Below are 14,285 nucleotides of genomic sequence, written 5' to 3' on the forward strand. Positions count from 1 at the left end.
TGGGGTTATCATTTTGGGTATATGGAACACAATGCATTATAATGATAAATAAACCATTGTAATAAGCAATGAGGCCGTTTTCCTATGTTAAAGCATTGTGTTCCTGGGGTATCATTTTGGGTATATGAAACACAATGCATTATATATGATGAATAAACCACTATAAGCAATGAGGCCGTTTTCCTATGTTAAAGCATTGTGTTCCTGTGGTATCATTTTGGGTATATGGAACACAATGCATTATATATGATAAATAAACCACTGTAATAAGCAATGAGGCCGTTTTCTATGTTAAAGCATTGTGTTCATGTGGTATCATTTTGGGTATATGGAACACAATGCATTATATATAATGAATAAACCACTGTAATAAGCAATGAGGCCGTTTTCCTATGTTAAAGTATTGTGTTCCTGGGGTATCATTTTGGGTATATGAAACACAATGTATTATATATGATGAATAAACCACTGTAATAAGCAATGAGGCCGTTTTCTATGTTAAAGCATTGTGTTCATGTGGTATCATTTTGGGTATATGGAACACAATGCATTATATATAATGAATAAACCACTGTAATAAGCAATGAGGCCGTTTTCCTATGTTAAAGCATTGTGTTCCTGGGGTATCATTTTGGGTATATGGAACACAATGCATTATAGATAATGAATTAACCACTGTAATGAGGCCGTTTTCCTATGTTAAAGCATTGTGTTCCTGGGGTATCATTTTGGGTATATGGAACACAATGCATTATAGATAATGAATTAACCACTGTAATAAGCAATGAGGCCGTTTTTCTATGTTAAAGCATTGTGTTCATGTGGTATCATTTTGAGTATGTAACACAATGCATTTATACAGTAATGAATAAACCACTTCAATAAGCAATGAGGCCGTTTTCCTATGTTAAAGCATTGTGTTCCTGTGGTATCATTTTGGGTATATGGAACACAATGCATTATAGGCTAATGAATAAACCACTGTAATGAGGCCGTTTTCCTATGTTAAAGCATTGTGTTCCTGGGGTATCATTTTGGGTATATGGAACACAATGCATTATATATAATGAATAAACCACTGTAATATGAGGCCGTTTTCCTATGTTAAAGCATTGTGTTCCTGGGGTATCATTTTGGGTATATGGAACACAATGCATTATATTTGATGAATAAACCACTGTAATAAGCAATGAGGCCGTTTTCTATGTTAAAGCATTGTGTTCATGTGGTATCATTTTGGGTATATGGAACACAATGCATTATATATAATGAATAAACCACTGTAATAAGCAATGAGGCCGTTTTCCTATGTTAAAGCATTGTGTTCATGTGGTATCATTTTGAGTATGTAACACAATGCATTTATACAGTAATGAATAAACCACTTCAATAAGCAAAGAGGCCGTTTTCCTATGTTAAAGCATTGTGTTCCTGTGGTATCATTTTGGGTATATGGAACACAATGCATTATAGGCTAATGAAAAAACCACTGTAATATGAGGCCGTTTTCCTATGTTAAAGCATTGTGTTCCTGGGGTATCATTTTGGGTATATGGAACACAATGCATTATATAATGAATAAACCACTGTAATATGAGGCCGTTTTCCTATGTTAAAGCATTGTGTTCCTGGGGTATCATTTTGGGTATATGGAACACAATGCATTATATTTGATGAATAAACCACTGTAATAAGCAATGAGGCCGTTTTCCTATATTATAGAATTGTGTTCCTTGGGTATCATTTTGGTTAATGGAACACAATGCATTATATATAATGAATAAACCACTGTAATATGAGGCCGTTTTCCTATGTTAAAGCATTGTGTTCCTGGGGTATCATTTTGGGTATATGGAACACAATGCATTATAGATAATGAATTAACCACAGTAATAAGCAATGAGGCCGTTTTCCTATGTTAAAGCATTGTGTTCCTGGGGTATCATTTTGGGTATATGGAACACAATGCATTATATTTGATGAATAAACCACTGTAATAAGCAATGAGGCCGTTTTCCTATATTATAGAATTGTGGTCCTGTGGTATCATTTTGGGTATATGGAACACAATGCATTATATATAATGAATAAACCACTGTAATATGAGGCCGTTTTTCTATATTAAAGCATTGTGTTCCTGGGGTATCATTTTGGGTATATGAAACACAATGCATTATATATAATGTTTAAACCACTATATAACAATAAAGAGCAATGAGGCCGTTTTGCTATGTTATAGCATTGTGTTCCTGGGGTATCATTTTGGTTATATGGAACACAATGCATTATATATAATAAATAAACCACTGTAATATGAGGCCGTTTTCCTATGTTAAAGCATTTTGTTCCATATAAATGTTCCATATAGGTTGCTCCATCCATATTGCAAAAAAAAAATAACTATCGAGCCATATCACTGATTTTTTAAATTTACGTTTTTACAAAATGTACACTTATGAAAGACCATACAATTCCAAAGCATTTTTTAAACCTAATAAAGATTTTGAAAAAAAAACCAACAAAAAACGTTCATGAATGAAATTTTGTTTCTGTGAATAGAGCAACCTATATTGAACATATAAAAGAAGTTTCAAATGTTTTTAAATTCGAAAAGTATTTTTTATCGATGTTTTTTGTATATGTTTTTAAGCAAAATTCTATCCATAACCTAATTTTTAATGTTCAATGTGATATTTATTGAAGTGCTTTGAATACGCTGATGAAATTTGGAGGTATGAAACTTTGTTAGGAGTAGAATCAGCTTCCAGCATTAAATGTTAAAAATATGTTTATATTACTCATTAATTAATAATAATTATTAATAAATTAATAGAAAACTAGAGAGGGCGCTTTTCGACAAGGAAATGAATGTTTTTTTATGTGTGTTATTTTTCCGCTCGAGTTTATTCAATGTACTGTAATATACACTGTTACATACTATTTTATTGGGAAGTAATTATTTTTGTGTGAATCTTCTTGGAGTTGTTTGAAAGCCTATCCGCTTACTTCTTTTCTTCAGAAAACATCTAATTTAGGTCTTAAAGTGACAAAAATAAACCAGATTTTGCCCACACACACTTCATCTCCTGAACTAACATAGTACAGTATAAGTCAAATTAATTGTTTTACATTTTTTTTATTGAAATCAATCTGCCTCAAAAAATATTATAATAGTAACAATAACAGAAAGGTAGATAGGTATTTTTATAATTTTTAAATTTAAAAATGTAAACAAAAAAACAACTGAATAAATGTTTATACATACATTATAAATGAAATAAAATAACTACTATTTTAGTAATGCATACACAAGTACAGAATATCAGAAATCAATGAATTATGTTTCTAAATATGGCATTATTAGGCATAGGAAAACGGCCTCTTTGCTTATTGAAGTGGTTTATTTATTACTGTATAAATGCATTGTGTTACATACTCAAAATGATACCCCAGGAACACAATGCTTTAACATAGGAAAACGGCCTCATTGCTTATTACAGTGGTTAATTCATTATCTATAATGCATTGTGTTCCATATACCCAAAATGATACCCCAGGAACACAATGCTTTAACATAGGAAAACTACCTCATTGCTTATTGAAGTGGTTTATTCATTATACTGTATATAATGCATTGTGTTCCATATACTCAAAATGATACCCCAGGAACACAATGCTTTAACATAGGAAAACGGCCTCATTGCTTATTACAGTGGTTTATTCATTATATATAATGCATTGTGTTCCATATACCCAAAATGATACCCCAGGAACACAATACTTTAACGAGGAAAACGGCCTCATTGCTTATTACAGTGGTTTATTCATCATATATAATGCATTGTGCTCCATATACCCAAAATGATACCCCAGGAACACAATGCTTTAACATAGGAAAACGGCCTCATATTACAGTAGTTTATTCATTATAGTGTATATAATGCATTGTGTTCCATACCCCGATACTCCAGGAACACAATGCTTTAACATAGGAAAACGGCCTCATATTACAGTGGTTTATTCATCATATATAATGCATTGTGTTCCATATACCCAAAATGATACTCCAGGAACACAATGCTTTAACATAGGAAAACGGCCTCATATTACAGTGGTTTATTCATCATATATAATGCATTGTGTTCCATATACCCAAAATGATACCCCAGGAACACAATGCTTTAACATAGGAAAAGGGCCTCATATTACAGTGGTTTATTCATTAGCCTATAATGCATTGTGTTCCATATACTCAAAATGATACCCCAGGAACACAATGCTTTAACATAGGAAAACGGCCTCATTGCTTATTACAGTGGTTTATTCATTATATAATGCATTGTGTTCCATATACCCAAAATGATACCCCAGGAACACAATACTCATAGGAAAACGGCCTCATTGCTTATTACAGTGGTTTATTAATTATATATAATGCATTGTGTTCCATGTACCCAAAATGATACCCCAGGAACACAATGCTTTAACATAGGAAAACGGCCTCATTGCTTATTACAGTGGTTTATTCATTATATATAATGCATTGTGTTCCATATACCCAAAATGATACCACAGGAACACAATGCTTTAACATAGAAAAACGGCCTCATTGCTTATTACAGTGGTTTATTCATCATATATAATGCATTGTGTTCCATATACCCAAAATGATACCCAAGGAACACAATGCTTTAACATAGGAAAACGGCCTCATTGCTTACAGTGGTTTATTCATCATATATAATGCATTGTGTTCCATATACCCAAAATGATACCCCAGGAACACAATGCTTTAACATAGGAAAACGGCCTCATTGCTTATTACAGTGGTTTATTCATTATATATAATGCATCGTGTTCCATATACCCAAAATGATACCACATGAACACAATGCTTTAACATAGGAAAACGGCCTCATTGCTTATTACAGTGGTTTATTCATTATATATAATGCATTGTGTTCCATATACCCAAAATGATACCACAGGAACACAATGCTTTAACATAGGAAAACGGCCTCATTGCTTATTACAGTGGTTTATTCATTATATATAATGCATTGTGTTCCATATACCCAAAATGATACCCCATGAACACAATGCTTTAACATAGGAAAACGGCCTCATATTACAGTGGTTTATTCATCATATATAATGCATTGTGTTCCATATACCCAAAATGATACCCCAGGAACACAATGCTTTAACATAGGAAAACGGCCTCATTGCTTATTACAGTGGTTTATTCATTATATATAATGCATCGTGTTCCATATACCCAAAATGATACCACATGAACACAATGCTTTAACATAGGAAAACGGCCTCATTGCTTATTACAGTGGTTTATTCATTATATATAATGCATTGTGTTCCATATACCCAAAATGATACCACAGGAACACAATGCTTTAACATAGGAAAACGGCCTCATTGCTTATTACAGTGGTTTATTCATTATATATAATGCATTGTGTTCCATATACCCAAAATGATACCCCATGAACACAATGCTTTAACATAGGAAAACGGCCTCATATTACAGTGGTTTATTCATCATATATAATGCATTGTGTTCCATATACCCAAAATGATACCACAGGAACACAGTACTTTAATTTCACTATGGTTACTTAATTTTACTTAATCTTTATTAATACAAATATATTGATTTCCAAAGTGGTTCACAAAAGTTCTACAAAACTAAATGAAAATGATACACATTAATAAAACGCAAATTCAAGAAATGTTTCTACACTTCATACAAAAGAAAACTTTTAGAGGAAATCATGGAAGTGAATTGGATTAACACATCTACTTTGCAGAAAATGTAAACAAATAATACTGTAACTGAATTGATAAGCACTGATCCCTTTAAACTTTACTATAAAACACTATCAATTACGAAGGGAAAAAAAACATGTTTCCACTACTTGATAGAGAGTAGAGAATGCTCGATTGTCGAAATGACGCTCTCCCTCAATATCCAATCACATCTTCCTTTAAAACTCCCTAAGTTGTTAATAATCAATGTCCATGAGCATGTTCATGTCTTCATTTTGACGGTCCGAATATAGCTCCTGGAGCTCTGTATAAAGTAGATGTATTATTGAGGGCGCTGTTGTAAATGATAACTTTTTGAATACGGTACATGGCGGTGTGAACGGTGAACTAGTGTAGACCCTAACTAGGCCTACCGTTTTCTTGTAAACAAAATAGAAATGCGTTATTAACAATATAATAAAGAATATGCTTTAAACTTGTTGACAACATATATAACGATATACACTGAAACCTTAACTATGTCGAAAAGTATGTAAAGCATTACATTTTTGTAATTTAATAATTGTAGGCCCTACTACCTAGAGGCAGCAGGCAGGGAGGGGAGGGGAGGGCTAGCTAGTTAGGGCTAGGCCTAGCCCTAGCGGCTAGCCCTAGGCCCTCCCTAGGCTAGCTAGGGCCTAGGCTGACCAAGCTAGCTACTGGGCTAGGCCCTAGCTAGCCTACCTATTAGGCCTAGCTAGGTTAGATTGGTGGTACGCGAGCGTACCATTTAGATTTAGCCTAGGCCTAGATCCGATCGATTGATCACTCCTGTACCATCTGCTGGGTCCGATCGCTTCGCTCGTGTACCATCTAGGGCCTAGCCTAGGTTGTGCCCACATGTGGTTCTCAAATACAAAGTGTAGGCCTAGGCCTAATTTCAACGTAAAAAACTGGCGATTTTAAATGTAAACGTACCGTACCGTAGGAATATAGTATAGGCCTAATACGTGTTTGCAGGAACGAAAATAGAAATGGTCGAGCGGTTAAGGCAGGGGCGCCGTTTACTGTACCTGTTATGCGCGATTTGAACGATTTGCGCAATTTGAAATTGCGCAAGTTGATTGCGCAATTTGAAATTGCGCAAAGAATTCTTGCGCAATTTAAAATTGCGCAAGGATTTTTTTGCGCAATTTCAAATTGCGCAATCAACTTGCGCAATTTCAAATTGCGCAAGAAAATCTTTGCGCAATTTTAAATTGCGCTGCACAATTTGTAAATTGCGCAAGATAGTTCTTGCGCAATATGACACCTTTGCGCAATTTGAAAACGAACTGTAAATTTTCCCATACATGGCTAGGCTAGGCCTAGGCAGAGGAGTTTAAAATTTAGTATTTTATTATATAAATAAGACCATTTCAATGAAGATAATGTTTAAAACTCACTTTTTAAGTTTTTAATATTAGTTTAAGCTAGGCCATGTAACCTAGTCAGTATCAGTAGTCCAGACCCTAGCTAGGCTAGAGTAGTATAGACGGCCGCCCGCGCCGCGCCCGCCTGGTGGAACACCACCGCTTCGTTTCCCTTCGTCGGTTCTTCGACGGTATGCTAACTTATAACAATATTTGCAGTACTAAAATAAGGAAATGCGATATTTATCTTTAAGTTTGAATCATTCTTAGAAATTACTATAAAAATATGGGTGTGCATGATTTCACAATCTGTCGAAAAACCTTGCGCAATTTGCAGATTACTTGCGCAATTTAATACGTTGCTTGCGCAATTTGAAACACATGTTTCAATTCAAATTGCGCAAGGATTTTTTTTGCGCAATTTCAAATTGCGCAAATCGTTCAAATCGCGCATAACATACCTAAAGAGAAAACAATATCAGCATGGGTTCGAGGCTGACTCGCTGACTCGCTCCCAGTTCTGGTAGTGGAAGTCTTCTCAGATAAGGACTATAAACTGTAGGTCCAATGTACACCTGTTATAATCTGTGTGCACTAAATTAATTATCTAGCAAAACTTAAAGATGTATTGTCCCTTTAAACTTAGAAAATTAAGAACAAAATATTCTAAATTTAAATTGGCCATATCAAAGTAATATTAAAGTTATTCACTTTAAGTCGAAAATTCGAGCCAAAAAAAAAAGTAAACAAAGATTTCAAACCACGAGTTATAGGATTGTTTACAACTCGTCACGGTTGAGAAGGTGTTTTCACACAGATTGTGAGGAAGTTTTATGATTATGCATACAGAGTAGCCAAACAAGCACGTTGCATTATGAGATATATTTTGATCGAAAACTTTGACTGGAAGTCAAAGTTATTTTTTTAACAAAAAAACGTCTGTATTTACAGTTAAATGATTTTTTACTTTAAAATGACCAACTTTTTTTTTTGAAATATTTTATTTTTTTGGAAATTAGTCAAAGGGACAATACATCTTTAATTTAGTAAACAGTGTTACATCATATGATTAAAATCAGTACTGAAAGTATAAACCAACATAATATATACACCATTGAATACAAATTCTAGAAGTAACGCACGATTTACCAAGTTTTGCCCTTACATAAATTTATATATAGATTAGAAGCAGTTAGTTTAACTTTAAGGAAGGAGGCCAGCTAAAACCGCCTAGCTAGTCTAGCTTAGCCTAATAATTAGCTAGGATAGCTAGGCCCTATTCTATAGAATTAGCCGGCCAGAGCAGAGGGCGTATATCTAAATCTAAGAGGCCCCTCCTAGCTAGCTAACCTAACCTGAATGTTAATACAGTATTACTGTATTTATACCATACCATATTAAATTATGTGTTTTGATGTTTATAGTTTGGCAGCATCCATTTGTAAATATTTTTAAGCACTATCATATCGAAGAATGGAAAAAGTCAAGCAAAGAAGGAGAGGTGATATCAGTAATGGTAAGGCAACCCTTGCTGTAATGGCACCAGGTACTGTTTTAAACCAAAACCCCTCCCCAATAACAATAATCAGATTGACTGGATTACAGTGTGATGTTTTGTTTTAAATTTTAAGATGTACATTGTCATGAAAATTGTAATTATTATTTAATAAATTTATTGCCTTAGAATTGATAGCTTACCTTTATTTAAATCTAAAATTAAGAAGTTTAAAGTACTTTGAATTGTTCTTGCTGTCTTGTGTTGCTACATATGTTCCATTTTGTAAGTGGCAGGCTACTGAGTGTGAATTGAAATAACAAGAGAAAAAATTTTATAAATAAAAATGAATAAACAGAAATTGCAAAAGTTATGTACATTATTTATTTGGTAGATAGCCTAATTCTTGTTTTATTTATTTTCTTTTCTAACTTAAAAGTAAATTTCGGCTCTAAAACACATAATATTTCCTTTTTTTCAACACAGGACAAAACTTTGAAATGCACTGTATACCGCATAACTGGTTCAATCCCTGCAGGCAACTACATCCAACTTCCACAGACATCCACCCAGTCATTGGGATTGACCGGTCGCTACCTCTACCTACTTTTCCGACCAGCTGGTGGAAAATATTTTGTAGTCCATCTGGATGTGGTGACAGATGATGATCTTGTTGTCCGGATTTCTTTTTCAAATCTTTTCAAGGAGTTTAAGAGTTCTTCAACTTGGCTACAGCTTCCGTTTGTTTGCAATGCAGGAAAGGATTCTATTGACCACTACACAGCACCTGCAGATAAGCAAGGTTAGAGACAAAATGTAAATTCTATTTATGGGTCTCAATTTACAAGAAACCGTAAAAAGGCAGATTAAGTCCTGTAGAGGGCCTGCTCCGGTTCCAGCGGCAGCACTGCAAATAAAATGTGTGTCAATGTTTCTTAGCAAAATGTGCCAATTGAGTAAAAAGATCATTCTAAGCATGCTCATGTGTTTCTGAATGCGCAGAATTATCTTTTTACTTGATAGCTGCGTGGCACGTCATAAAACCAAAAAGTCACTAATACTTTACGGGCGAATCTGAACTCGAGCAGGACTCCGAGCGAAGCAGGTGTGAAATACGCTTAATGCCTGGGAAAAGATTTATACAGTATAGGAAAGATGTTTATGCTTTAGTTTTATCACACATACTGACTTTACACACACAAAACTGCAACCACTTAAATAAGTGAATATCAATCAAATACAATCCTTATAATACAAATGATTCAATCAAAATAATACTTTTAATTACAGTGAGACATGGTCCAGCACCTAATACCACCAAATGGACAGTACTCGTACTTGATTTCCAGTACATTCTTTCCATGTACCTAAATCGCAAATATGCATACCTCAAGAACATTCGGCTTTGTGCTAACCTCGCTGTGAAGAACATGTTTACGAGCGACATGCAGTATGAACCAGGTATAACACTGAAGAAGGCAAAGGATGCTGGGCTACTAGCCCATGGGGTTGCCCCAATACCAAGAGACATGATGTTTCATGTTCCAAAAGGTCAAAATTGGTATGACCTCTATGATTATATAAGGTATGTCGTTTTCTCAGTATTTTTATTAAATTTTTCAATAAAAATTCATTATCCTGACAATAGTGAAATTGTGTGATAGACTATGAAAATATATGATTACTGTATATATGTACAGTATTTATTATTTATGTTCACAAATAAATAAAATGTAACAATTCTTTGTAAAACAATGTGGTAACAAATTGTGTGCCTTGCATTTGATGTAAACTTCTAAAGAAATATTTAACAAAGGTTATTCAATCATAATATGTGTAAAGGAGTATTTTATTATATTAATGTTATTCTAACAACTTTAATAGATCACACTCAACATTTGGAATAAATGTTATACAAGATGTGTAGCCATCAGGCATTGACAAGTGTTAATGCAGTATGTGAACGCTTATTAACAAGTATGTTACAATTTGTTGTAGGTTCCCAGTATCAGCATCAAAAGTACCATTTGACTCCATACAAGTAGCTGCCAGCACAAGGATTGCCTCTAGCCCACAAAAGCAGCCTCCTCCACTAGGAACTCTCAGTCCACAACGAGTAGAATCTAAGCAAGTGCATGTAAGATATGAGATAATTTATCTATATTTTAAAAATAAGTTTGAAAATGGTACATCTACCTTTTTATAATAAAGAACATCAGACAATAATTTTAGATGTGTATGCGTATATACACTACTTAAAGTAAGGTTTGTAGTACACTGTGTGTTTCCAAAAAAAAGGAAATAAAGTAAGGCTGTCTCTATTGTTATGCTACCACTACCATGGAGAATAGGCTTAAGGTTCTCCAGAAGGTTCTCCGGTGGAAACATAGAGAAATTCTCAACCATATTTTATTTCTTTGTGGAAACACATGATGTACCACAAACCATACTTATTCACTTATTTACAATGCAAACCTTTTACTGTATGTATACAGTTATCAAGTATCAAGTAATAAGTCATCAAAATCACTATTTTTTTTATAGAATTGTTCTTGTTTCTATTCCATTACAGGTTGACAAGAAAACTGATGAACGTGTTACTCAAATGGATAATCTTACCAAGCCAAAGAAAGAGCGGAAACGCCGTCCCAAGGTGACCGCTCAACTACCTACCGTGAACTTATCGAGTAAAGACCCATCGGTTCATGTAGGAGAACAAGGAGAAGTGCATGTGTTTGCTAAGGATCAGGATAATGTCACTTTACATAGGCATGATGCTGCATCAGGATTAGTGAGTACATTATCTCATTTACATAGGCATGATGCTGTATCAGGATTGGTGAGTACATTATCTCATTTACATAGGCATGATGCTGTATCAGGATTGGTGAGTACATTATCTCATTTGCATAGGCATGATGCTGCATCAGGATTGGTGGGTACATTATGTCATTTACATAGGCATGATGCTGCATCAGGATTGGTGAGTACATTATCTCATTTACATAGGCATGATGCTGTATCAGGATTAGTGAGTACATTATCTCATTTGCATAGGCATGATGCTGCATCAGGATTGGTGGGTACATTATGTCATTTACATAGGCATGATGCTGCATCAGGATTGGTGAGTACATTATCTCATTTACATAGGCATGATGCTGTATCAGGATTGGTGAGTACATTATCTCATTTACATAGGCATAATACTGTATCAGGATTGGTGAGTACATTATCTCATTTAATAGGCATAATGCTGTATCAGGATTGGCGAGTACATTATCTCATTTGCATAGGCATGATGCTGTATCAGGATTGGCGAGTACATTATCTCATTTACATAGGCATGATGCTGTATCAGGATTGGTGAGTACATTATCTCATTTGCATAGGCATGATGCTGTATCAGGATTGGTGAGTACATTATCTCATTTACATAGGCATGATGCTGTATCAGGATTGGTGAATACATTATCTCATTTATATAGGCATGATGCTGTATCAGGATTGGTGAGTACATTATCTCATTTACATAGGCATGATACTGCATCAGGATTGGTGGGTACATTATGTCATTTACATAGGCATAATGCTGCATCAGGATTGGTGAGTACATTATCTCATTTACATAGGCATAATGCTGTATCAGGATTGGTGAGTATATTATCTCATTTACATAGGCATAATGCTGCATCAGGATTGGTGAGTACATTATCTCATTTACATAGGCATGATGTTGCACCAGGATTAGTGAGTATATTATCTCATTTGCATAGGCATGATGCTGTATCAGGATTGGTGAGTATATTATCTCATTTGCATAGGCATGATGCTGTATCAGGATTGGTGAGTACATTATCTCATTTACATAGGCATGATGCTGTATCAGGATTGGTGAGTACATTATCTCATTTGCATAGGCATGATGCTGTATCAGGATTGGTGAGTACATTATCTCATTTACATAGGCATGATGCTGTATCAGGATTGGTGAGTACATTATCTCATTTGCATAGGCATGATGCTGCATCAGGATTACTGAGTACATTATCTCATTTACATAGGCATGATGCTGTATCAGGATTGGTGAGTATATTATCTCATTTGCATAGGCATGATGCTGTATCAGGATTGGTGAGTACATTATCTCATTTACATAGGCATGATGCTGTATCAGGATTAGTGAGTATATTATCTCATTTGCATAGGCATGATGCTGCATCAGGATTGGTGAGTACATTATCTCATTTGCATAGGCATGATGCTGTATCAGGATTGGTGAGTACATTATCTCATTTGCATAGGCATGATGCTGTATCAGGATTGGTGGGTACATTATCTCATTTGCATAGGCATGATGCTGTATCAGGATTGGTGAGTACATTATCTCATTTATATAGGCATGATGCTGTATCAGGATTGGTGAGTACATTATCTCATTTACATAGGCATGATGCTGTATCAGGATTGGTGAGTACATTATCTCATTTGCATAGGCATGATGCTGCATCAGGATTGGTGGGTACATTATGTCATTTACATAGGCATGATGCTGCATCAGGATTGGTGAGTACATTATCTCATTTACATAGGCATGATGCTGTATCAGGATTAGTGAGTACATTATCTCATTTGCATAGGCATGATGCTGCATCAGGATTGGTGGGTACATTATGTCATTTACATAGGCATGATGCTGCATCAGGATTGGTGAGTACATTATCTCATTTACATAGGCATGATGCTGTATCAGGATTGGTGAGTACATTATCTCATTTACATAGGCATAATACTGTATCAGGATTGGTGAGTACATTATCTCATTTAATAGGCATAATGCTGTATCAGGATTGTCGAGTACATTATCTCATTTGCATAGGCATGATGCTGTATCAGGATTGGCGAGTACATTATCTCATTTACATAGGCATGATGCTGTATCAGGATTGGTGAGTACATTATCTCATTTGCATAGGCATGATGCTGTATCAGGATTGGTGAGTACATTATCTCATTTATATAGGCATGATGCTGTATCAGGATTGGTGAGTACATTATCTCATTTGCATAGGCATGATGCTGTATCAGGATTGGTGGGTACATTATCTCATTTGCATAGGCATGATGCTGTATCAGGATTGGTGGGTACATTATCTCATTTGCATAGGCATGATGCTGTATCAGGATTGGTGAGTATATATAAAGCAGAAACTTTTGATTCCATTATCTCATTTGCATATAGTTCATAGTTCAATTTCAAAAGAAAATTCCTTTTGACATTTAATTACTCACAAAAACAAACAATATACATAATAATATATATAATATACAGGCATAAAACAATGTTATGTGAAGAATTTAAACATTTGTTTGGAGGTACAACATGCTATGAAGTACTGTACCACAGAAAGGTGTATGCTAGCTTGAGCCTGAGATTGACATCCCTTGTTGTCTACAAGTTTTATCAAAGCATTGTTACCCATTTAGACCCTATTTCAGTTTCAGTTTGTATACTGTTATTACCTACATGGTTTTGCCAGACATAATGGCAAAAAAAAAATACTAAATTTAGCTCTTATTAGCATTACAAACCATGCATACACTTAGTTTGTGTT

General features: G+C 34.7%; 1 protein-coding gene across 1 annotated transcript in view; it reads left to right on the plus strand.

Moving 5' to 3' along the window:
- Positions 1-6,209: 6,209 nt before the first annotated feature.
- LOC140043215 (WD repeat-containing protein 90-like) overlaps positions 6,210-14,285 on the plus strand; it is a 31,009-nt gene continuing 22,933 nt past the window's right edge. The window contains exons 1-8 of the mRNA XM_072087749.1: positions 6,210-6,312; positions 8,600-8,691; positions 9,157-9,472; positions 9,961-10,255; positions 10,669-10,807; positions 11,243-12,036; positions 12,159-13,619; positions 13,742-13,859. Coding sequence (XP_071943850.1) covers positions 6,303-6,312; positions 8,600-8,691; positions 9,157-9,472; positions 9,961-10,255; positions 10,669-10,807; positions 11,243-12,036; positions 12,159-13,619; positions 13,742-13,859 — 3,225 coding nt within the window. The 5' untranslated portion in view covers positions 6,210-6,302. The remainder of the gene's footprint in view (positions 6,313-8,599; positions 8,692-9,156; positions 9,473-9,960; positions 10,256-10,668; positions 10,808-11,242; positions 12,037-12,158; positions 13,620-13,741; positions 13,860-14,285) is intronic.

The sequence above is a fragment of the Antedon mediterranea genome, chromosome 1 (assembly GCF_964355755.1).
Source record: "Antedon mediterranea chromosome 1, ecAntMedi1.1, whole genome shotgun sequence".
Classification (NCBI taxonomy): Eukaryota; Metazoa; Echinodermata; class Crinoidea; order Comatulida; family Antedonidae; genus Antedon; species Antedon mediterranea.